This window comes from Melanotaenia boesemani, chromosome 3 (genome assembly GCF_017639745.1).
Source record: "Melanotaenia boesemani isolate fMelBoe1 chromosome 3, fMelBoe1.pri, whole genome shotgun sequence".
NCBI lineage: Eukaryota > Metazoa > Chordata > Actinopteri > Atheriniformes > Melanotaeniidae > Melanotaenia > Melanotaenia boesemani.
Window position 1 is genome coordinate 8,558,099 of NC_055684.1, and position 26,344 is coordinate 8,584,442.

Sequence of the window (26,344 nt, forward strand, 5' to 3'; positions counted from 1 at the left end):
GGATACCACCTTGAAGTCCTGCCGTACTCCGCTAATAGGCCCTGCCCCTGCGCCAAGTAAGACTGAACCGAACCTCCATCTGGGTTTTAGCTGGCGTCTCCCTGAAAAGCTAAATTAAACCCCCTTTTATTCCAAAGTTCCATCCAGTTTAACTTCTTCTGTTTTAGTTGGTCACTTTCAAGTGTCTTAACAAATCCTCTTTTCTCATCCCGTTAGTTCTGACAGAGATTAAATAAATTCTGCTCATTAGTTTAGTTAATTTTCCCGTACTCCAAACCTCATAAAGTTCACAGATATTACCTCTCTTATAATCTTTATTTTGGTTTAATCTCATTATTCTTCTGACTTTATTTTCCATTATTCTGCTTTATTTCTGCTTTCTTTTAAGATTCACCCTCTCGGCATAACCTAAAGGCCGACAGAGTCTCTAAAGCGATACTGATAATTTTATATTTTCTGCTATTTCCTACTGTTTGCTGTTAATTGATTATTGGTGATTAATAAATTAATTGCATTATTATAACTCAGCATTGCTTCTGAGGTTATTGTGGATTGAGTCATGATCCCTTCAGATGTTGAATTTAAAACTTTAGATATGAGGCATAGATTAAATTAAAATCAATATTTTCTTTAATAAAATACCCACTCACGTTTTTCTCTTCTGGGCTGTGAATTAATTAGTCATAAATATACAGAAGAGTGGTGCCCCAATCAAAGCAAATTAAGTTGATAAAGTTTTATAAATTTAATATTAATTCTAACATCAAGATTTTACATTAATATCGAGGTATATCACAACACTTAAACAATGTAAAACAGCTGAAATGTAGTTAGAAGCATCAGGAATCCAAGTACAACACTCAGCACCTATTACCTGACAGGCTCCGCCCAGGTCAGCCAGGAGGAATCCAGAGCCATCCCATCCTCCAGGTACATGACACATAGAGCCTTAAGCTCAGGGGTCAGGGACTCAAAACCAGATGAAACTGATGCAGTTAGATTCTCAAGTTCAATAGCCAACTGATCTATGTGAAAAGCATTACGTCCAGTACCATAAGAGTGATTATACCACCTAGAAACTTAGACCATGGAGCCGACCTCTCCCTCTTATGGAGGCCAGAGTGATGCCTGCAGGAATAGAGCAATAGTTAAATTAGAGGCCACACGTGCATAAGGAATAAGGAAGGCTAAGTAGCAAATACCAAAACAGTTACCTGAAAGGAAGAGATATGTAAGAATGGTGACCACAAACCTACACCACACCTGCAGGACAGCCAGAACCCCGAGAAGGTGTGTGTGAAACAGTATATTCATACCATGAAGACCCAAAGACGTAAAATGCACATCATACAAGCATAGCAGCAGGACTACGAACACATGTTACATGAAAATCTGTTTTCACAATAAAACCAAGATACAGGAAATATTACAGCGTGAGGCAGTCCCAGGATGAAATGTCGGCGCTCCACCCAGAAGGTGGAAACATACTGGAGCCTGTGGAGTGTGAACTGAGTACAGAGCAGTTATTATCGCATCAGAAACAGTCTTGTTGGCGTGAGCAGAGAAGTTGGAAGGAACACGAGTTGGAGTGAATGAAAGATCCAGGAGTGTTGGAAAATGTCTCCTTATAACGCTCAGATCCAGGAAGTGTGTACTGTTGTGAGCGACAACAGTGAACACAGAAAGGACGCTCAGCACAGCATCTGCTGGCCGAGGTTGCAGCAGGGGGGACTCAGGTGTGGCAAATGGGATCAGGAAACAGACATAACAGCTGGAATTTGTGAATTTCAGAGCGGTTTGCTCAGCCAGCTGATACCACACGTGTGTTTTGCTCATCATGATGATCAATCAGGTGACGTTTCACCCGCTCCTGTGGCTGTCAGCCTCCATGTGGACAAGAAAAGAATGAGGCAGATGAGTATCGCTCCACAACATCTGCATTCAAGCTCCCGTAGTCATCTGAAGGCTATGGTTGTTATTAGTCACCACTCAGGGAAAAGGGGACAGGATAACCCACGGTGATTCATCTAAACTCATCTAAACAAGTAGAAGAGTTAAGCTAAGTGTGGAAATGCTCCTTAAACAGCTGAGTCTTTAGCTTGCTCTTAAAAGTGGATAAGGTCTCTGCGAATCGGACAGAGTTCGGTAGATTGTTCCATCACCGGGGAAAAACAGAGGAGAAGAGTCTAGCTACTGATTTGGCACCACGTTGTGGTGGGAGCACTAGCTGTCTTTCGCTGGCAGAGCATAACTGTCAAGAGGGAGTGAAGCTCTGGATTAAGGAGTGGAGGGAGCCGTTTGGGTTATTATTTTCTAAGCTAGAAGCAGAGCTTTAATTTTGATGCACGCTGCAACTGGAAGCCAGTGAAGAGCGATTAGCAGCAGAGTGACATGAGATCTTTTGGGCTGGTTGAAGACCAGACGTGCTGCTGAATTCTGAATCATCTGCAGATGTTTAACTGAGCATGCAGGCAGGCCAGCCAGTAAGGAGTTGCAGTAGTCAGTGCTTGAAATGACCAGAACCTGGACCAAGAGCTGTGCCGTGTCTTGTGTCAGGTAGGGTCTGATCTTCCTGATGTTGTAGAGAGCAAATCGGCAAAATTGAGCAACCGATGCAACATGACCCTTAAAGGTCAGCTGGTTGTCTACCATGACACCAAGATTCCTGGTAGAAGATGTAGGCACAAGTGTGATGTACGCTCATCTGTGGCAGTAAAGAAGGATTGGCTGGACAGACAATAAGCTCGGTTTTGGACAGATTTAGCTGAAGGTGACGATCTTTCATCCATGTGGACATATGCTGATATTCGCATTGAGATGGTTGTGTCATCAGCACTCAGCTAAAGCTAAGTAGCATGGAAAGTTGCTAACCCTAGGCTCAGGAACAGCAAGATTGCCTTCCATCTCTACAGATGACTACCAAGACCTATAGAGGAAGATACCAGTGCTGGAGGTGAAAGTTTGCTATGTTGAAGTCAGTATTGAAGTAAATGGACTGTGTGGAAATGAACAACCTTGCCATTGATTCAAAACAACAGTGATGAGCAAGCAAACATACGGCTAAAAGGAACAGATAACATAAGATTATTACATTGAATCATCGGGTTAAAACCCTCCCTGGAACTGTCTTGGTGCAAAGCCAAAAAGTAAATCATGCCTTCTGGAAAAGGGAGGACAACGTATCACAGGCCGGGCGAAGCGAGCTGAAGTCTGTGATGAGACTGACTGGCCTCCACTCCCTGCAAAATAAAGGACCTCTTCTACCCCTCTACCTGGGAGAAAACAGGGCGGTTTGGGTGCCTTGAAAAGCGCTATATTAATCTAATCCATTATTATGATTATTATTATTATTATTATTATAAAGACCCGAGTAACAGTCTGGACAACTTTGGGCTGACTCAGCATATAACAGATCCCACATATATAAAAAGACACACTCTAGATTTACACTTTACCTGTTTTTAAAAACAGGTTTGAAAAACAGATGTTGCGGTCAGGAAGCGTGAGGTTTACGACCCAAAATGGACGAATCTTGCAGAAAAAGCATGTTACAGGTTTTTTTAGAAATAAATTTTCTATGAAGATTTTTTGTGTCAACCTGAAATCTCTTCTGCTTCTTCACCTTGTTCCTGGTGACGGTTTGTTTTCGTCCCGTCGTATTTCGGCTGACATCATCTCGGGTGAAGAAGGATTGTACGTCAGACTTCAACACAGGAGGAAATCTGTTTGTGGGTTTTCTGTTGGTGGTGCAGAGATGTTCACTCTGTACACCACGACACGTCTTTGAGAATCCGAGAGCATTGTCAGGAAACCTTTGAAGCCTTTGAAGATTTCTTTAAAATCTTCCTCACTGTGACCTTCAGAATCAAAGTTTTTCTTTTTCTTTTCTTGCTTTACTATACTTATTATTTATTTCCTCAACTAGGGCTTCATGGTAGAGGAGTTTTTTCTTATGGCTAAGTTTAGTCTTCCTGTCTTAGTTAACTGATTTACTTTTAAATGAGGACAATCCTTCTTGTTTGAGCGCTTGCATGTTTTCTGGTGTTTGTCAGCATGTTTTCTCTCCTTCTCTAACTCTTATTTAGCTTCTCAACTCCTTTTTGTAGTTTCTCTCTGTTCTTACTAGATATTCGCTTTCCTGCTTCACGTTGCCTAAAATACAGCAGAAATGATTTTATAATTTAGTGGGTCAGTCACCATGTATAACATGTAAAAGAACTGAATATTAATGATAAGCCTGCTTATTCTTTTTCTTCTCTACTTGTGTATTTTCAAAGCTAACTGCAGATTACTCTGACCTTGAAGATCCAGCCTGCTCCACTGGCTGTTGGACATAATCTGGACTCTCAGGAGGGGTGTCAGGAATCTGCATCCTGGCATTCTTCTTTTTTCTCTTTCTGTTCTGCTTCCTCCTCTTTTTACGTAGCTGACGTTTGCCTCGCTCATTTAGATCATTGATCATCTTCTTTTTCCCTAGCTCTACGTCTGGTTTCCATCTCTGACGCTCACTCTCCAAGTATTTTTGCCTCCTCTCAGGATCAGCATCCCGCCGTGCACGACATCGCCGTTGTCTTTCTGCAGCACATAATAGAGCCATGATGGAAATATCTGCAAATATTATGCAATGCAAGTTTCCTTTTTAAGGGGTTAGTGAGTGGAGGACATAATGGTAGAATGAGTAAAAATGAGAGTAAGATATTGAGTGATGGAGTAACAGAAACAAGGTTAACAGAAAATGAAGTAATCATTCTTCATCAACAACACGTTGTCAGGGTAAGGCAGCAGGACACAGGTGGTTTTTGTTCAAAAACCTGGGTCTTTTTATTTACCTCAAAAAATCTAAGTTTTACAAAATCCAAAAAGTTCAGCTAAACAACTGATAAAAGAGGCCAACTAAATATAAATAGACTCAAAATCAGAACGAAGTAGAACTTAAGCAAGCAAACAACTGAATGAACACAAACAAACTGACGTCCTGAACAATCTAACAGGTGAACTTAAATATAAGTTGAGCTAAACCAAGAGAACACAAAAAGGGGGAATACAATGGCTACCCAAAAATTGCACTAACCAAAACCTCAAAATAAATCTCCAAACACCCCTATGACACTGCAGCATGTTGTCAAGTCCAATGGAGCTGGCAGCACAAATATTAATACAAAACAATTTAATCTTATAGTACCTAGATGTGTTTAACATTGTTGTTAGGTATGAAAAATCAAGTAATTTAGTGATGAAGTGAGATGGAATGTGTAGTATTTAGACTCAGGGCTGTAAATAAAATTAAAGTAGATCTACACTTGTGGTGAGGTGTAGATATTACCATGTGTGGCGGGCCATCACACACGTGCCTTTGCCTTTTCATACACAAAACGGATATTTTACCTTGTAATTCAGGCTCCAATTAAACAATTTTCAAACACAAATGTGGAGCAGAACCAGCCCGTCACAATAAAAATTTGACCAGGTGGTAAATTTCAACCTAAAATGGCTGCCAGTTCGCTGCATGGTAAGGTAGCTGACTCAGCATACTTGATTTCAATCTGAAATATCATTTTCTTTCCATTAAGTTTTTTCTTGATATATTTTGCACTACAGTGTGGTTACATTAAGCTTGACGGACCCCATCCAAGCTATAAAAACATCAAATAAACAATGTAAAATAGTGTGGGAACTTGCCTGCTTTTAAACTTGGCTCCTACAGAGACTCAAATGATGTCATTTCCTGTTTGTGATGCCATGTAAAATGAAAGTCTATTTTTATAGACAAAAAAAAAAAAACGTCACAAAATGTGTGACAGGGTGGTAAGCTTTTTTTTTGCTGTTTTTTTTTTAACTAAAAATAATATTTATTTATTTTACTTTCACTAAATATAGTTCAGTATCAAGGATATCCATTTGATCCTGAAAACAATAAAAGTTTTATCAGAAAAAATATTTGTTATGTTAAATGCAAATTCTGTTAGTCATTGTGGACATGGTAAAAATGGCCATGTGCTAATTAGAAATAATGAAAAATTATAGATTTTCTTTTAAAATAGAATTGTCTTATGTGAGTAAAAATAAATATATTAACAGCTTGAAACTTTGAAAAACAATTGGACACATTTTTATTTATTTTTAATCTCATCAAACAATAAAAAATAAATTTTAATAGAATGATCCATATAATTTATTAATATTATTTTGGAGGGGGCCAGAGCATTCGAAATTTCTATTTCTTTGCATCTATTTTCTTAGGTCCCTACTTTTGTTTTTGCTGTAGTAGAATTTAACAATTAGTAGTTTTAGTGTTAATAAGCCTGACTTGAGATTTTAAACGTGTTTAATTCCATGAATTTATTCATGAATTATTTTTATTCCATGAATTATTTTCCTGTTGGTCATCTCGTATGTGCAGGTTCACTTACACAAGATAAATAAATGTCTTTGTGGTGATGTCATATTATGATGACACAGTTTTAGCTGTGAAGTGGATTTGGTCTTGATTATTGATTGAAACAAACTAAACCAAGAATGAGATGAATTAAACCAGTACAGTGTTAATATGTGAATGAACCCTGGACCACTTTGTACTGGAAACGTTTGGCCCCAAGGTAAGAAAATGAATTCATCAATGTTAATAAACACCAACTGTCCCTTCTGTCCATCTAAAAAAATAAAATCAGAAAACTTTGAACCGCATAAAAATGTAAAATAGAATAAATACATTTTTAGCCTGAAGCCTTTTTAAGAGGCCTGATCTAAAAAAATCTACAATAAGCTGAAAGTTTTAAACCACACCTCCATCCATCCATCCATCCATCCATCCATCCATCCATCCATCATCTATACCACTTAAGGGTCGTGGGGAGCTGGAGCCTGACCTTTAGCAGGTGAGAGGCAGGGTAGACCCTGGACAGGTCACCAGTCCATCGCAGGTGAAGCAGCATCTGTCTGATTAAAATGTGGGGCTTGTTAATTCTGCATCATTCTGCTCTCATCACTCCCTGTAGCAGTTCAAGCTGGTCTATAGGGCCACATGTCTAAGGTCCTGCTCTCATATTTATGCAGACGTGAACCCTCAGTGTGACAAATGTGGCAGCGATGAAGCCACACTGCTTCACTCATTCTGGGCCTGCCCCAGTCTTGGAATATTTTAGCAGGAAGTCTCTGTTGGTGGTCTTTGGGGTAACTATCACACCCACTCCTTTACTCCGATTCTTATTTCTCTACAATCTGGCGTTGTCGAGCAGGATATCTTGAGTGACTGACCGGAGGACCAGAACCCGTGATTGCTCATCCTGAAGGATTCTTCAGCCCCTGGGTCAGCCTTAACCGTCAGGGGACGGGACTCCGTTCAGGCACCACTGATATCCAGAACGAAGTCTGCCTGTGGAGCAGCATTCAAATCACACACGGTGAGAAGTTTTCATATTGGAGTCTCATTTACCACCCCTTCTCTCACTATCTTATGAAAATAAGGTAGGGTATCCCACTATCTTGTGAAGACAAGGTAGGTCACTATTCTACTGCGGTAGGGTAGGTTTAGTCCGGCACTGAAGTAAAAACTTCGGTGGAAGTAATTGGCTTTTTAATAATTTTTGTGCCTGAGTGTGGGCTACTCGAAGAAGAAAAAACCAACAGGAGACGTCCTAGTTGCAAAATGGGAAACACAGCTGGTAAGGAGAAGGAGGGTGAATGGGACTCCCCAATATGTAACAATGGAAAAAAAAAGAAAAAAAAAAGGGCCAAGCAGAATAATATTTAAGTGCATAAATATAAGTAATAAAATAAATACATAAATATGTCAAAATAGGTGCACCTTATAAAATAAATTAAAAAAAAGAAATGAGTATATAATAAACAAAATAAGTGAATTATTGAAGCATAAAAGGAAAGAATAATGAAACCAAATAAGAAGATAGCAAAAACAAAAAAAAAAGGGTCAAAGCAGAGTGTGTGTGTGTGTGTGTGTGTGGCTGGAGATTCTCTCACATTCCGAAGCAGCGGAGAGAGAGGACACCTTGCTGGTAATAATGAAGCTCTGTCTAACAGTTAAAGTAGGATATGAGAAATCTCATGAAGAAATAAAATGGTACTTTTAGCAGTAAAAACTAAATTAGAAGGAGATGCTAAATTTACGCCTGGAAAAGATCCAGATAATGTAAAATGATCTGGGGTCTCATTTATAAAACTGTGCGTAGGATTCTTACTAAAAGTGTGCTTACGCCCAAAACCGGAAGTTGGCGTACGCCATAAAATATTCTGATTTATAAAACCGTGCGTACGCACAGGTGCAAGCAATTTCCCCTTTATAAATCACACTCGTCCTTGAAGTTTGCGCAGGTGAATTTGGCTCATGTTCCGCCCACTACACACCCACTTTCCACCATAAATGGTCAATGCAAAGTACCTCAGCGTGTATTAAAATGAGCCAGCTGATCCATGTTGTGATCCATGAACAATGGCAACCGCAGGGAAGCGAACCAAAAAACGCAACTTCACAGAGCCAGAAATCGATGTATTAGTGAGTGAGGTGGAGAGTCGAAAAATTATTTTGTTTGGTAGCCACAGTAGTGGCGTGACAAATAAGACTAAGTGTCGTGAGTGGCAACACATAGTTACCTCAGTTAACTCTGTGAGCGGGACAGAGCGGACCATGGCGAGATCAAAAAGAAACCATCAATGAACTGAAGGAAATCAGAACAACACTGCATAATTTGTGTGACATTATGTTCGACATTCCAAACACATTAAAAGAGCTTGTGAAAAAGTGAACCTTATTGTCTGCTTAATCGCTGCATGACCTCCTCACGGAGCCGTGCCCCGTGTTGGAACTCCCTGTGTCTGGGAGGGGGCTGTGGGTGAGGGTCGGCATTCCGAGGAGGGGGGAGGCCAGGAGGTAGTTGGATGCCGTGCCTCAGTGCCAGGTTGTGCAGCACGCCACACGCCCTCATGATCCTGCACACCTTTTGGGGATGGTACAATAATCTACCCCCTGACGCATCCAGACACCGCCACCGGCATTTTAAAAGGCCGATGGCGCGCTCTACAGTTGAGCGCGCACGGGAGTGAGCGGTATTGAACAGGGTCTCCTCTGCGCTCTGGGGGTTTGGGAAGGGGGTCAGGAGCCAGCGCCGGAGGGGGTAGCCACTGTCCCCTGCATTTCAATGAAACAGTGCATCAGTGGTCTGCATCTGGCTAAGCTGGTTGTCAATATAAAGTTATTGTCTTACCAAGAAGCCAGCCATCACGTACAGCGCCTGCCTGCAGTCTCTTCCCTACACTGCTTTGCGCTAGGATGTAAGAGTCATGTGTAGAGCCAGGCCATCGTGCAACTACATTTGTCAACATCATGTTGGATTGACATATGACTTGAACACTGATAGTATGCACATGCTTCCTATTGACATACATGAATTCATCGACATATGGGGCCCTTATAGCAATATGAGTGCAGTCAATTGCGCCGATTACATTAGGAAAACCGGACATTGCTGCAAATTGCCTTTTAATGTCGGCCTGTTCTCCTGCAATATAGGGAAATTGGATGTGGAAGAGTGTAGCAGGACGCATAGACAGCGGAGACGGGTTATGAACTCTTGCCGGGTTGAAGTCATGCACGCTGACCAGTGAGCCGAAATCACATCTGCGGTCATACAGCCAGAGCGCAAAATTAATTGGAGACATGGTGACAGGACCCCACGCTGCCACAAGAGGACTCTGGATGCAGTGTGTTGTTAATTCCCCACCTCTCCATCTGTGTCGCCAATTCCCCCAGCCTCCAAAACCAGCGTACGCATGGGTCAGAGCTGCCGTGAAAGACCGCACATTTTCACGTCAAGTTTGTTTTTTATAAATCACAACCTTTGCGTGAAAAGAGGCGTACGCCAGTTTCAGGCCCCATTTTGTGCGTACGCAACGGTTATAAATGAGACCCCTGATCAGGCTGAGGAAATGTTTTGCTCTGCTCCAAAATACTTAATACACACAAGGACACTTTCGGGTTGTAAAAGCTGGTTGTCTGTAAGAAAAATAGGAGTCTCAGCTGACTTGTATTTGCATTTATAAAATATTTTCATAAGAATTTCATTCCTTTCTTATGGACACTTTCATCACGATGCTTTGATTTTACTGAATTCTTTCTACTTAATTTGTGTTTAAAAATGACTGAATATCAGTCATTTCTTTTTTCTGCAAATTTAACTGACCTGGTTGGTGGAAAATTGGACACACACATACATACCAACACACACACAAGCTCACAGTATATATATATATTCTTTTAAACTTGTCAAACATGAACAATTTTTACCTTAAAGGAAATGAGATCTGTCAAATCTGAACAACACTTTGCTTGCAATGAAGAATGCTTTTGCTTATACACACACATACATGGGAAAATTTACTTTTAGCACAATCAAATTTCTGAGAGAAAACATTTGCATCTTCCCTCAGACACAAACACAAACTGTGTAGGATAAATATTAATAAATATTAACCCTATTTTCCTTTTTCTTCTTTTCCCCCTCCCTCCGTCTCTGTCTGAGCAACGTATCGTCATTACTGGTTCGTAGAAAATCCTACGAAAAGTGATGCACAATAACTCGTAGGATTTGATACGAACTTCCAGCAACACAAGAGATCAGTGCGCCTGCGCAACAGAAGACGTCATCGCGCCTTCTCGTTTTCTCCTTCCGTAGATCAATTTAGCGATGATTTCGGTGCAAGGTTTGGGCATTTCTAATTTATTTTGGGAGTAGCTTTACTAAGTCTTTCACATTTCAATATCCTGTAAAGCAAGAAACTACATTTAATATCCCGTTTGTCTTGCTAGGTATTTTGCGGTTACGCGTCTTGAAAAAAGAATAGGCTACTTTGGTAAGTGTGGGCTATGCTAACATAGATTTTTTTTTTTTTTTTTTTTTGCTAACATAGATTTTTCAAATCTGTGTTCATGAACAGCTATTACCAGACCGAAATAATATAGGCTTGTGTCAGATCGTGTTAAATAATAACACTTTCACTGTGTCACTGTCAGGGTTAGGGTGTATATGCACATAGGCTAGGCTGTGTATGTAGACTGGTTTAAATTACTTACAACTATATCTTAATAATTTTAACTTTGATTTATCAGACAGTTCGTATTTGACATGATATCTTTGGGAACAGTAACTGGATTATTCAAGATGTCTTGATTTGCTAATAATGAACAAGATAGATATATCATAGTAGAGTCTAGAAATGTACTGTGAAAAAGCAGAAAACTTGTGGAAGGATTTTCATGTAAATTGTATTGATTGTTCCAACTACAGCAATAGAAAGTCAGCTCAACAGTTGGAGCAACTATCTGCTTGAGGAGGTCATCTCATGTTTTTGTTTTTAGGCATTATGGCTTCAGCTTCAGAAACATCACAGCTTGCTGAGATTCTCAGAGAAGCACACTCTCTGGCAGGAGAACTTAAGGCAACAGTGGTAATGTGATGTTTACTAAACTTTCCTTTTTTTAGTAAGAATCGTGAACACTTATGTGTAACTGTTATGGATATCACATGCTAACTTTATTTACAAAAAAAGATGGTGCTGAAGACTAAAATAGTGGATTGAATGATGTATTGTTGGCACGTTCGATCTGGTCTCTGTGCTGCCTCTCCCAAAAAATGAAGATGAAAACTATGTAGTCCATGTGCAACTGCGAATTGAATATATTTAACCAAAGCTGTTCTGTAGTGGTCAGTGTGTTTACCAGTATTGTTTGGATTCTGTTGCCATTCTTAGGGAAGAAAGAAAAAAAGGAGGATATCCAAACATAATCGATGTCGTTGGAGACAACGAGATGATGATGGCAATATCATTCCCCAAACTATCAAGTCAAATTTATCAAACTCACACGGTTAGTTTCTTATGTCTGAATTTCAATAATGTGCAACATCTTTTTTGTTGACATATGACTAGTGAGGGCTTGGTCCCCTTATGGATAAGGAGGAATCTAATGTGGATTTTAAAAAAGAAAGATAAAGAGAGTTCACTGCAGTTTGCAGACAGGATTGAAAATGTGTGTGGGCCACACATTGATGAATCAGCAATACACTGCTGTTGACAATGTCCTGTACTGTTGACACACTTACATTACAATCATGTAGCAGACGCTTTTATCCAAAGCGACTTATAGTGGTTAGGCAGCAGCGTTAAGGATCTGACCTAAGGATCCAACTGGCAGGTATTTATTTATCCCCTGTGGGATTCAAACCCTGGTCTCCCACATGGGAGACTGATGCTCTACAAAATGAGCTAACCAGCCACTTAACATTGAACTTTGTTTTTACAGTGAGACAATCCAGATCAGTCATATCCAGTAATCCAGAAGAGCCTTCAGTAGGAATGCCTGATGAGCAAGAAGAAAGACTAGGTTAGTGAAAAGACATTTTTTCCAACCTGTTTCTAATAGAGTGTCATAACCTTAAGCACTATCTGGCCATAATATGTGTGTTAAAATAAAAAGATAGTTTTTATTTATTTATTCATTCATTCATTCATAGTAATGGATGCACATCACAAATGATATTAGTGTTAGAAGAATAAAGGCTAAGCTACCTAGCATGATTTACTCTTTTGTGGCATGTAGAATCGTATACTCTTGAAGAAAAATAGGACAAAATAAAAATTTTACAAACTGTCTTATTTTAGCAAAAATCACAAAGATTATGGCTTTTGAGTTACTTGTTAGCATAGATTATTAAATGCTTTCTGATAGAATGACTGTTATAGTGTGTGCATTAGGGATCAAATGTGTGTATGTGTAGGAAACACACTTTTCTTCTCTCTTCACTAGTTTTAATCCAAACACATTAGTGCATATCTAGCTTTAGTAGTCAGAATTATCATTTTTGAATTATTGCCATTTTTATTGAAAAACATTTTTGCCACAATCCACTAATCCAGGATATTTCTCCTTAGAATCTGATATATAAATAGAAATTTCTTAGTGGCGCTACAGTAGCTAAATTGGAAGCATTGCACATATTTTGACTTAAGAGAATACTGTCACCTGTCATTTTAATATTTCATTGGCCTAGATCGTGATTTTGATATAGTTTTGGATGATAACTCAGGCCTGATTTTGCTTAATCAATGCATTTTATTCTTTCTGAGACAGACTCTGTCCTTAAAGAGCTGGAGAGCCTGTTGCTGATTCCACCCCTGACATAAGCTCTCAAACAGCCGCCAGTGACTGGAAACTGAGGAACACTGCCTCATCTGAGAGGTGGAAGGAAGCCAGACCTCAGCTTTTAGACAATAAGCTGAGACAAAACTGCATAAAACCACGCCTCTGTCAAAGATGCCAGAAGACAGAATCCATAATTAGATGTGCTGAATGTATGCCCATGCAATACTACTGTAGTGATTGTGATGTAATTTACCACGAGTCCAAAGCACTACACAATCGGACATCCAGGATCAATGGCTTCCACATGCCTCTTCCCCCAACAGTTGTGGTGATGAGCGATGCAGAGGGCAATTATTCACATCTAACATGCGGTAGTACATATATACTTTGTGTCTTTCTGTGCCAGGCAAACTTTTGTATACACTTCCAAATGTTATGGTTTTCTTTTATCATTTTCTCTTTTGTAGAATAACATACAAATAGAATCATGTAAGTGGGGAAAAATGTGATAGAGTAAAAATTCTTCATTTCTTCAACATAAACACCTTTGCCTTAAACGCCAGTTCGTAGCAGTTACCGTCCTTCAGGACTGTTGGAAAACCAACTTTGTGACAACTTCAGGAAACTGGTGTAGATTATTATAGATAACAAACATGTTCACAAAGAAAACTGGTTGACAGTCAAAAATATATTTTTCTATCTAGAATTTCTATATGGGTTATTCAGTAACTGTAGTATGTAAAGTTGAGTAGTACACAATGTTGAAAATATGAAATTGTGTGCCTGCATATGTGTGTTCTTTCTTGTTAAAGAGAAAAATGTTTTGGTATTCAATGAATCCCTTTTCTTTTCCAGTTAGAATATTACCAATGGAATTACCACAGCAAATCTGTAGTTGTCCTGCAGAGAGGGCGACTGTAATCCCTGGTCGGTCTGTGGTGTTTGTCAACATGAAAGGTAACTGCATGCATGCACCTTATACCTCACTGTCTTGACAACTTTTGTTTGTGGATTTTGTCATCAATAACAAATGATGTTTTCATCAGGGCGGTATGATCTGTCCCTTCCAGAGCTGCACTATGGAGGCTGCTCTGCAAGCTGGACACCAGCATTACATGATGTTCAGATAAGTGGTTACTGGCCTGCTTCTGTTCATTTCTGCACACTATTTGATGTGGCAGTTTTTCGTGGCTTCAAGGAAATGAAGTTGGCAGCACCAAGTAATTCTCGCCTGACTTATATAAGAATGCTAGAAGCTCAAACAAGAGAAAGTGGCAGGGTGTGTTGCCCTAAATATACACGTTCAATCACTTTCAATTCTGCATTTAAGTATTACTGTCTTGAAATATAAGTAATGGCTTAACAAATCTTTCAACAGACTGGTAAAGTGTGCTCTGACACTTTCTACAAGAGCTTCATGGAGTGGGTGATTGTCTCTGACATGGTGGACAGGTTGTGTTTGGAGGAGCCATTTACCTGTCCAGCCTGTACTCCACAAATGTTAGCTGTGTCTGTGGATGGAAACCGGAAGCTTTACCGCTTCAGAAAGGATGGACAGTAAGTTTATATTTGTGTTTCTGTTGTTTGTTTATGTCAGTTTGCATTCTCACGAAAAATTCTATTTCAAATGTTAATGGTTGTCCAGCCAACAATTTGGGCATTCATGTTCTCTAGCTCTGATGGAAAGGGTTACTTTGAAGGTGTGCTTCTCTGTCGAGATGATGAGGTAGCAGCGTTTGTGGAAGACATACAAAAGAGGGCAAAGCATGTAAGGGTTTTATTTGTTTGCTTGCATACTAACGCATAATTGTGAATTAAATCTAAAAAATGATCACTGGTGAATCCAGCATTTGTAATTTCGATGTTTTCACTTTACTCTGTTGTAAGTACCAGGAAAAGGGGTCTGTGGCAAATCTCTACTGAAAGCAGCCAAAGAGACCTCAAACCAGAGAAATAGCTCCAACCTTGATGAGCAGGTAAATGTTTTAAAGTTTCTGTTATTGTCACATTATGTGTCTGTTCATCTCATCAGAAGTATTTGATATGAAAATTATCCATTTTAATCTGTATTATACTGAGAGATATAGTTTTAGTAGTTTCTATATGATTGTGTTGTCAAACTTAAGGTGTCCAGTAATATTTTTTTATTGAGACATGCTGAATTGTGTTAAATTAAGGATTCCATTTTTCCTCAGGGTCTGGAAGTAGCTGTTTGCCGTCATGGCATTATTCTCCGTGCCTTGAATATGTACAGGTAAGCTCCGAGTATTTCCACCACAGATCCATGTATTTCAAGTTATCTCAATGCATTACAGTTACCTGCACATCAGTCAGCTGTACTCTGTTAAATATACATTTTCCTAATACTTTCTTACAATCATGGAACTAAAAAGTGTCACTTTTACTATACATAACCTCACTGATACAGTGCCATTATTCCATTTCAAGGACTTGCAGGCTTACAAAGTCACCAATTAAATGACAGTTGACCACTTACTGTTGTGTTGTTGGTATACTCTAATGTTGTAATGCAACCCTACAGGGGTGAAATCTTCGCCTACCCAATGTTTCTTCAAAAGGAGGTGGCAGCCATGAATTCGCCAGTCTTCTTTTGTATGGATGTTGTCTGTAAATACTGGCCATATATCACAAGAATATCTGAAATCTGCCCAGAGTACAATAAACTCACCACAATGAAGCCCTTGCTGTCTGTGCTCCATGCCAAAGCGCATGGAATAAAGTGTGAGGTAATTTCTCTAAAGGTTCCATTGTTCCATTTCAAATCCACTATACTGGATTATAGAACCACAACAGTACTGGAAGCTTCAGTAAACTAAGGCACCACACTATTTATTTCTAAATCACAGATAAAATGGGGAGGAAGCAGTCAAGATGGAGCTGGTTCCACCTTAGGAGAAGAAGTGGAAATGGTCAACTCCTTCCTCTCCCGGACTGCCATAAATACCAAGTTCATGAGTAAAGGAGGTCAGTTTTCGGCTTCTAAGTTTTATGTCCAGAATATTCAAATAGAGTTGCTGAGTGTAAACGGTTACAAACAGCAGTGCTTTTCTTTTCCAGCCCGCACAGACATGCTTACTGTCCAGGTCATGGCCTGGAATAGAAGAAAGGTGGAGAATATGTGTGACACCTTATGCAAACGACTTCTTAAGGTAACTGTCATCTTAATTGTCTTTTTGTTAAAGGTGCCACACAGTAATGTGAATGAGATCTGAACATATTTTAAATCCAACAGACACAGCAGAATCTTCAGAGGGAGAGGCAAAGCCTTGAGACCCTCAAGAGTGAGATGTCTGCCAATGAAGGGACCGTACATCAGTGGGTCAGAGATGTCCAGGAGTGGGCTGAACACGGTGAGTGTTTTGAATGGTACATGTTTTTACTTTGAATCATCAGTGGCTGGCTTGAAACTTATATTTCTATATAAAATGTTTAAAAATTTTAAAAGTGCTTTGTGTTGTACAGAACTCCCTGTGGACCGAGATGATTCTTTGATCGCACTGAGAAGAAGAATCAAGGAGACTTCTCTAGGCTACAGACAGCGCAGAGCACGTCTCTATAGCCAAACAGGTACAACATTCGTCATTTGAATTTTTGTTTGTTTGCTTTTTTCCCATTTATTTCATGTGATTATGTGTGTTCACTCACTTTATTTGCGATGTGTCCCAGACAGCAACACTGGACGTTCTGTAATCCGCAGCCGAATGTGGCGGGAAAGCAGCAATTAGAGAACTACATAGCTCAGCATGATGACATGGTCCAACCTAAAGATCAAATCGGACCATTTAATAATTCTTTACAAGCTGGCTATATATTTCCGTGGCAGTTACCACCCCCTGGTATGTTACATGATTTTTAACATTTGACACTGAACATTTCTAATATTGAGCACAGTACTCCAACAAAGCATTTCAAACTGCCTGCCTACTGTTCACAAGTTTATTTATAATTTAGCAAATTATCTTTATCTTTTTTTTTTTTTACCAATAATCAATGTGCATCTATTTCCAGATGGAGTGGATTTCCTGTCCAAAAAGAAGGTTTTCGACAAATTCATGCATATACGTAGACTAGAGGAGGAGGTGATGATCCTTGCTACAGAAGTAAAGCAGCACTGGGAGTTCATCAAGAAAAGGGAGCAGACCTTGGGTGCTTTATCCATCTGTGCTAAAGGTAAGTATTAGCTGTACGTATTTTGGCCAAAGATTTAAGATGTTTTTTTTGTTCTGTTCATATAATATGATAATATGATTTGATAATATGAGGATGAGGATCCTCAGTCAGCCCAGCCACCCCGCACACTCTCTCTTCTCTCCACTGCCATCAGGCCGGCGCTTCCGCTGCCTGAGGACTAAGACTGAGAGGCTGAAGAAGAGTTTCTTCCCCCTGGCTGTCCCCTTGCTCAACTCTGAGCACTGAACAAAACAAAAGCCACTTCTCACTCCTATTTGCACATGTAAATATGAATGTAAATATACACAAGTATGCTGCTATTCTTTTATCTTATTTAAAAGAAAAGATTTATCTTTTTTATTCTATTCTATTTTATTCTATTTTATAAATATTTAGCTTATTCTTATTCTTCCTATTCTTAAAGGATGCAGGTACAGAATACACATTTCACTGTACAATTGTACTATGTATAACTGTGCATGTGACAAATAAACCTCTTTGACTTGACTTTGACTTGATTTATGATAGATCATAGAGCAGGGTTTTTTTCTCACCAAGTCTTTATATTCACCACTATCCAGATAGACACACCAGCCTCTCTGAAGAAGGCCTTGAAGGTCTTCAAGGAGAGCTTAAACGAAGAAGGTTCCAGCACCAGTCTCTCCTTGTAACAGTCCGGACAAAATATTTGCAAGTGATACAGGCTGGACTTGACGGATCTGTGCAAGATGCTGATGAGGGGGATGACTTGTTTGATAAAGAAGGGACAGAAAGTGACTTTGACTGCAGCTCAGATGAAGTTGATGCTAATATGAACTTGAAAGCAATTTAAGTAAATGAACAAACTGTTCCATGAATAATGTTGTTGGGTTATTCTTCTATATGTATGCATTCCAGACATTAAACAGATGTATGCTGTTCTCTCCCACCTCCTCCACTTTTACCAAAAAGTGACTGGACAATTGAGTTTAACAGCAGACTGCAAAAGAACACGGTCAACAAGATAACATAGTTTTTTTTATTTTTAGTTTGTATTTTGTATTTTTTTGTTATTATTGGCAACTTTAATTAACCAACTTTTGTGAATTATATTTTATTATGTTTATAGATTTACTGCTGTGTATAAACGTGACATGCTTTTTTGACTGTATAATATAAAGTGCTAAAGATGCCATAAAGGACATCTGCCTTTATTCTTTGTTATATGTGCATACAGGTTCCTTATGTATTGTAGAATACATTTATAACATTTCTGTCTGCTGATAGTTACATTGTCAAAAACATGTTAATGAAAAAGGGCCATGCCACAACGATGTAAGCTCTAAGTGATTTGTTGAATGTTAATGAAGGAAGATGTGAAGTACGCAGTAGGAAAGGGAGAATGAAAAATGTCAAAAGAATGATCCAAAAGGGAGATGATGATGTAAACTGATTATAAGAAGGCGCGTGGCCCTGCTCCCGAATCTCAGTAAGTTTGTTAACCTTAGTATAAACTGTCCATAGTGCATTGCATTAAATTAAATTTTTTAAAATAAATTTAAAATTAAATTAATCTAATTATTTAATATTTGAATGTTTTTGTTGTATTTTGTTGTCATTGTTCAATTACAATAAATTAGTTTAATTTGTCCCCAGAAGGTGATCGAAACACTTACACACACACATACGTGTACAACCCACAGGCGGCGACTTTGATGACTTCAATTTGGAAACTTTTTAGTTGAAATGTCTTAAAGAAACTAATAATATAACCTTTCTAGCCTGCTATCGATGAGGCTGTATTATATATTTCATATATCCTAAGTAAAGCTGTTTTTAGAACCCTAATTTAATCTCCAGTCGGCACAGCCACAAGCTGGTAGTTGTTAGCAGAAATCCCTCTGTTGACTCGGTGCAACTACTTTTTTAGTTAAAATATGTTAAATTACCAATCATTGTCACTGTTGTCTTTAAATGCTGCACTACAGTCGGTATGTTTGGTAGTTCAGCCATATTATAAGTTTGATATACTGGGTGGATATGCATTTTTGAAACCCTAATTTTCAACCCTAGTTTGTATACTAAAAGAACTACATCTATGGTGGTAACGTACACGATGCAGCTTTGCATAGTTGTTGGGAATTGTAGTTTCATTTTAATAGTTTTGGCTCATAAATAAAGGTAACATGTAAATGTTTATTTTAAAGTTAAGTGAATAATTTCAGGAAATTGTCAATACATTATAATAATCATACTATATAGACTTAGATTTTATGTAAATTACTAAGTGGTGAAACTTATTTCACGTTGCTCTATGCTGTTGACCATGCTTATATGGGAGATAAGGTCTGTAATATTCTATATCATATTGGCCATCAGTTGCATTTTTAATTATAAATTGTGAGCCTTCAAATGTGCATTGAGGTCAAGATTTAAAAGACAAATATCTTAAAGCAAGAGCAACAAAGGATATTAATTTTGACACGATGACATGACATGAACACATCCATACGTCAATGCAGCTGGAACCTGGACTTCCTAATGGTAAAGCACTGCTTCTTTTTTGATGTTTGTCTTTACCCTTATTTTAAATATTCTTATCTCATTCTCAATAATTTGATGCTCCATCTTTTTTATTTATTTATTTTTCTTGACTTTATTAAGTGCAATACTGCCGTTTTCTATGCAGTGTTTGCTTATTCACATTGGGAAATTTCTGAGGGGACAATAAGCTAACAGAATTAAACTGTTTCTAACGATGTACATTGTCACCTGTAAGTAACAATGACATTTTAAAGACGAGATTGCGATGGATGCTTCGACTTCGTAAAGGAATGCAGCCCACCGACGGCAGATGACATTACACAGTAGTGGAAAGCGCTGCTTCACTTACAGCAACATTGTTCATCCCGTTGCCGCCCACCGGGAAAAAGAGCAGTTTTTAAGATAACTTATTTACTGTATAGAGAATTACAGGAAAACAATTTTAAGTCTGAAGCTTTGTGACACAAATATTACTTTTCCCGTTTGACTTGTATTTATAAAAGAAACTTTATTGTCAAGAATACAACAAAATTCTGTTTGGCAGCATCTAGGTCTCAGTTACAAATTTACAATATTAAAAATTAATAAATAAAAATAAAACTATATAAGCAATCAATATTAAAGTGCAATTAAAATATTAGACATAACAGAATGGTCTATATCAAAACTTGTGCAAAAAATTGTCTGGACAGCCAACGTTTATGTTCCGCCTCCTGTCAAAAACAAACCAATCAGGAAGTAGTTTCCTAATGCAAGAGACACGAGAAAACTCGCGACAGAATAAAGCTGTCTGTGGTTATGGTACAATTATGGAAGCAAAGTGTCTTTTAATTCAAAAGGGACATTACATTTATTCATTAACAGAGACCTACATTAATATTATGAGAAAACATTAAGCATTTTTCTTCATTATCTGTCCATGACAATTACTTCATCCGTGGTATTGATGGAGATGATGCGTGATCTTTTGAAATTCAATGGATACTGCTTTGAATGACTGTGACGTAACTCATCACAAATAGTATCACGCGATCTTCTTCTTCCAAGCATTCTTATATTTGCATGTGAAAACGTCAAACATTTATAACACTTAAAGGTATTTGCCATTATGTTTTCTAAGAGCCCCCTTTATGTGTATGCCCCTTAATATTTCCCTCAGCTTGCCTTGCCTCACACTTGGTGAGGCTGGATCACTGGATGTTGTATTTGTCAGTGAACAGTAAATAATGCCACAGTATAGTAAATTTAGCTCTTACTTCTTAGTGTCCTTCCTTCCACTGATGACAGATAGAAAATATGGCTTATGTAAATGTAGACACACATCCAAAATAAGTAATTAGATTTATGTGTTTTAACTAAAACATGGTTGGATGCCTGTAAATAGAATGCAGGCAACTAACTGACACCTTTATATTTAATTAACACATACTTGAGAATAAACAGTACTACAGAGAATATGCTCTCAGTGCTCATACTACAGGAACAAGGAAAGTTCTCCGTTGGTGTCCTACCTCTCTATGGTCCATGACGTAACAGCATTACTGTTACTTTACCGTTACTAATTGCAAGAGGTGGCTTTCATATTTTTATTTCATTATTTTAAAATGTAACACAAATAACTTAAAAAAATGTAATGAACAAAGTTAGACATTACAGAACAAACAACAGCTACACATGCAAAAAAGGTAGAACAGTAGACGGTAGGAAGTAGACTGTTAAACTTCAGTCTACTTTAGGTCATCGGCAGACACCCACGAATCATTCCATTTCATGTTGTTAGAAGAAAGGAGAAACTTGCTTTACTTTTATCTGGATAGAATGAATGCTTAAAGCAACCAGCATACAAGATCTAAAGGCTAACACTGAATTTGTGATGTTGCACCTACAATGAATGGCAAACATACCATTTTGGGCATGGGAGCCATTTCACTTTCACCTCCCTTTTACAGAAATAATTACATTAATGATCGATTTTAATTGTTGCATGCAGTACAACTCTACATAGATATTTGTGCATGCATTGCATGAAAGTAATGTTTTTGAATGTGGCAGTTGTTTATGTCTGTGAATGTACGCCTCACAGGAGATGTGTAAATCCTTCATTCTCCATAATTTCTGTAGCATATACAGTTTACTGAATATATAAATATTTTGTGACATGCTAAACAAAAGTGTGCATTAATCAACTAAAAACAATCATGAAATTAAATCACTTACGTTTCGAATCCTTCTCGACACAACTTTAGTGTATGGAAAACTTTCCATGTTCTTATGGAATTCACAGTCTGAAAAGAGTTAGAGAAGAGCAGTTAGTTTTAAAAAAATATTATTACTATTACCAATTATTATGAATATGATTATTATTAATTCCTGTTTGTGTTTATACACACGTGTGCACCTGCTTCACCTAATATATGTATTACTGTACACACTGTCAATGCAGAATGAATAAAGATGATAAACATTACCTTCTGGGGCCACTACGTGGCCCTGTATGCTGTCACCTAGGGAAATAGAAAAAAAGGGACAATTATCTCAATGTGACATGTAAAAAGTTGTTATTAAAGTTTAGACATTGTGTCTCATGTTTGATTTTTCAGAATGGAAGCCTTTTTGCATCCTCTAGAGGAAATGCAAAGTTTTTAAGTTAAGAAAATATCAAGTGTAAAGATGTTTTTGAGCAAAATACTGATCATACAATTGAATGGATTCTTCTTTTTCTCAAGTTGTTTGTTGCCAGCAGATGGTATTTATGACATCTTACCTTTGTGCTTCATTTGAAGGGGGGGCAATGGTGGAGAAGGTGTAGAAGGTGGGGGAAAAAGGTCAGGACATAAGGACTCTGAAAGCATGTCAGGGGGTGTCACTGCAGCATCTAGAGTACAGGCAGACAAAAAAGTTATCAATGAAAAATGTAATCACAATGTAAAAATCGCAATGTGAAAAACAGATAAAGCATTTGTTACCAGGTGACCCAGAGACTGGAGAGGATTTTGAGACTGTGGTTGGTGTTGCAGTTCCAGGCCCTAGTGTACAATTAGAAAAAAAAAGAGAATAAACAGTTTTAAACATTTTATTATTTTTTTTTCTTTTAAAGGTGGCAAGATACATAATGCACAAATACCCATATTATATTAAGTATGACATTAAGTGTCATGTATCTAACCAAAATATATATACAATATAATTACAATGCTTTCTCCTTGTCTGAAAGAGAACCTTGATTCTGTACTGTTCTACAGTCAATACTTGATGTCAACTACCTTCAAAATTGCATCAGTTCTTGGGCAGCTGTAGCTCACCAGGAAATGCCGCTGTCTAACAATCAGGAAGTTGGTGGTAGACAGTGCATCAATTACAGACTTCTCCCGACTACATACTAAAGTCCTAATGCTGTCTATTGGGGTATGAATGTGTGATAGATGAAAACCACTTTGTCAAACAACAGAGGTGCCGTGTGAATAGGTGAATATGATGTGTAATGTAAAAGTGCTTTGAGAGGTCACCATATGTTTAGTAGAGCATTATATAAGTACAGTCCATTTACTGGTCTTTTGTACTGTGTTCACTAGCACAAAGTTAGTAATTTGTTAGGGTAATACACAAGTTTAACCAGCTATACAAAACAGATCATCATTCTCATCTGTAGGGTCAAGAACAGACAGAACAACAACAGAAAAAAGATGTGTAGGAAAGTTAAAACGAGAGCTGTGTCCCAAAGCTTCAGGCACCTTTGAATGCAGATAATGAATCCAGGCAACTTTTGCCTGCTGTTTTGACTACATCATATGTACCCATCACAGCCGAACACATCCCAAGATTTATCATAAACATCAGTTTCTGCACTTGAATGATATAAGTAATATCTGCAAATGGTATAATTAACTATTTTTGTTGGCTTTTTAGACATTTTAAGCTCTGTATTTGAAGACAGGTCCACTAGCGTGTAATGTACAGATGCTAGATACATCAGATATAGTCCTCATAGGCTGATGCAGCTACAGGCAACACTGAAGTATGATGGAGGTTCCTGGAAGGTTTGAGGCTACATTTCTGCAAATGGAATTATACATTTAGACAGAATACAAGGTGTCTGTTTTGCTGGAAAATAAAAGCAAATACACATCTATCATGCTACCCATTAATGGGCATTTGGTTCACCCCAACAGTAAGATAATCGCAACCATACAGTTATTGTCATACAAAAATATCTTCTGTCTAAAGAAAGAGGAGCTCTGGAAGTGCTGATATAGCCACAGAATATGTTGTTAGTCCTCCAAGAAGTGAATGCAGTTAACCACAAGCAACATGCTAAGTTCCTTTAAAGACATTGTACTTGTGTACTTAGAGGTATTGATGCTGTTTAGAAGGCAAAGGGTGGTCAGACATAATATTGATTTGATTTAGATTCCCCTTCTACTTATTTAATCAACATTTTGTTAATAATAAAAAAAATAAAGTGTTAAGACTTATATTTGCAAAAAATATTCTTAGTTTACAGTATTTTGTCCACACCTGCATAAAACTTCTGTCATTCTGCATCTTCAGGATGTTGCATTCATATATTGAAAAAGTGCCAGTGCTCCACACAGCATACACACTACCACAACCTTGTTTTTCTCTTGCAAGGGGTATTCTTTAGGTCTTACCTGTGTACACTGGTGGACAGTACACCTTTGCGGTGTACAGTGGAAGAGATGATACAGAAGGCGGGGGAAACAGCCCAGGAGGTAGAGGGGCTTCTGAAGCCACAGTAGGGTGTGAAGTTTCAGGGTCTAGTACACAGTCCCACATGGAAAAGAATTTCTTTAATCTTCACCTCTGAATGAGATCCAAAGTAGATAAAGTACTTGTGATGCAGTCTTTCTTACCACAAGGTGTTGAGAGAGCAGAAATAGTTCCATTCTCCTCCATGGCCTCAGGTTGCAAGGAGGCAGGGTCTCTCTGTCCTTTTGCATCCAACAGAGTGGATGTTTTGGCCTCTCTCTTTCTTTTACCTGTGACTGTTTGCAAACATTTTATCTTAGTTATTGTTTTCATCATATATGTCTTCCCTGTTTTATAGACAATGTAAACTGCATAATAGCTGTCTTTAAAATTAGAAGGTACTGAAAAGTTATCAAATCCTACAAAAACTTGAGTAGTGTTGTAAATTCTGTAGGTGTGGTTATATAGTGTAAGCACTCTTTAGCTTTTTCATGTACATCAGTCTGTCCCAGTAAACAAAACTTAAGTCTGGTACGCACATAACAATTTTTGGGCTGATTTTGTCCCAATTTTGCCTCTTCCTGACCTTGGACGGCAAAAAACGCCCGATCATCATGAGATTTCCCTGTCCAATCACCATTTGGTCTGAGGTTACGAGCCGATTTGTCCCGATAATCCGCTCCGAAACAGGCCATAGCCAACAATCGGGAATATTGAACATGTTCGAAATTTCAGAGCCGATTTTTGAATAATGCCAACGACTCGTGCATTGTGACTGCGTGGATGGTGACGTGGTACGGAATGTAGCCAATCAGAGAGCGAGCTGGCTGAGGAACAAGGAAGTAAAAAAAGTCTGTGTTCACGTTGTCTCCAGTCTGTTATTTCTGTTAACAATAGTCCCAAGACCGCCATCATTCCCTTGTCCTATATATCCCCTTCCATGCTGGGTGTTGTGTTTTCCAGTTGTTACTATGGTTCTTTTCAACATTTGTCTGGCTCGGAGGATAGATTGTAGATGAGTTGCAGGACAGCATCATTATGTGTGTGTTGTTCTGTGATTAGATTATCAGCACACACTACACACAAAACTGTTTAATGCCTGATTTTTTATCTATATGTGTGAGGTCTCAAACAGATGAAAAATCTCATAGGATTAAAAAAATCGTTGTGTGTACCAGGCTTAAGACATTAGTCACTTGTGTTTGCAAGAAACTAGCTTGTGAAATCAACTAAGTAATGAACAGAGTGAAGCAGCATGTTTCATATCTGCAGACATCCAATCAAGGGAACATGTGGACATGTAAACCTTCTGCGTGATGCTGGTTTAGAATTAGAGAGTAATAGTAAAAAAATAAAAACAAACAAAAATAAAAAAATAAATTAATGTAGAATGATCAACACTAAAGGCTTATTAATAGTCTTTTCCATAAACTGAGGATGTCTTTAAATAATTTCATCAGCACAGAAAACAGACAGCTTCAGATATGAGGATCTGGGTTTGAGACCATATTGCTCACACATGGTCTCCATGTAATAAATTACAATAATTAAACAGTGCAAAGGTTTAATCAGTTAAAAAATAAATTCTAGGATTGTAAGCTGTTTTATACTTAAAAATTTCAGGACTGCACCAAGTTTTGGATTGTAAATTGTAAAGCAGCTAAATGTATATGTTACATTGGAATAAATACACATGAATAAAACATTATGTGGACTAACCTTGTACAAGGTTCTCATAAAGAGTTTTTATGAGCCTTATGGTGTCCTTCTCCT

General features: G+C 38.2%; 1 protein-coding gene and 3 long non-coding RNA genes across 4 annotated transcripts; 2 read left to right on the forward strand and 2 right to left on the reverse strand.

Moving 5' to 3' along the window:
• Positions 1–10,537: 10,537 nt before the first annotated feature.
• LOC121636501 lies at positions 10,538–13,167 on the forward strand. The gene is made up of 6 exons (XR_006009728.1): positions 10,538–10,713; positions 10,820–10,863; positions 11,369–11,457; positions 11,761–11,875; positions 12,311–12,391; positions 13,139–13,167. It is a non-coding gene; the product is annotated as an uncharacterized LOC121636501 (long non-coding RNA).
• Positions 13,168–13,348: 181 nt separating this feature from the next.
• On the forward strand, positions 13,349–15,197 carry LOC121636410. Its single transcript, XM_041979907.1, has 7 exons — positions 13,349–13,521; positions 14,006–14,107; positions 14,197–14,429; positions 14,529–14,707; positions 14,825–14,918; positions 15,037–15,126; positions 15,183–15,197. Exons 1-7 carry the CDS (start codon positions 13,362–13,364, stop codon positions 15,195–15,197), a joined length of 873 nt encoding a protein of 290 aa, XP_041835841.1. The 5' UTR covers positions 13,349–13,361.
• A 6,901-nt stretch (positions 15,198–22,098) lies between these two features.
• LOC121636511 lies at positions 22,099–22,739 on the reverse strand. Its single transcript, XR_006009739.1, has 3 exons — positions 22,629–22,739; positions 22,333–22,368; positions 22,099–22,149 (listed from the first exon to the last, which is right to left on the reverse strand). It is a non-coding gene; the product is annotated as an uncharacterized LOC121636511 (long non-coding RNA).
• A 114-nt stretch (positions 22,740–22,853) lies between these two features.
• LOC121636510 lies at positions 22,854–24,807 on the reverse strand. Its single transcript, XR_006009738.1, has 3 exons — positions 24,736–24,807; positions 24,514–24,639; positions 22,854–22,890 (listed from the first exon to the last, which is right to left on the reverse strand). It is a non-coding gene; the product is annotated as an uncharacterized LOC121636510 (long non-coding RNA).
• Positions 24,808–26,344: the final 1,537 nt, after the last annotated feature.

Bases quoted from the DNA above. Each gene is read 5' to 3' on its own strand.
- LOC121636410 (XM_041979907.1), top strand. From the start codon at position 13,362: ATGCCCATGCAATACTACTGTAGTGATTGTGATGTAATTTACCACGAG. The intron at 14,430-14,528 runs GTGTGTTGCCCT...ATCTTTCAACAG, and splicing joins AAACAAGAGAAAGTGGCAGG to ACTGGTAAAGTGTGCTCTGA. The intron at 14,708-14,824 runs GTAAGTTTATAT...CATGTTCTCTAG, and splicing joins CGCTTCAGAAAGGATGGACA to CTCTGATGGAAAGGGTTACT.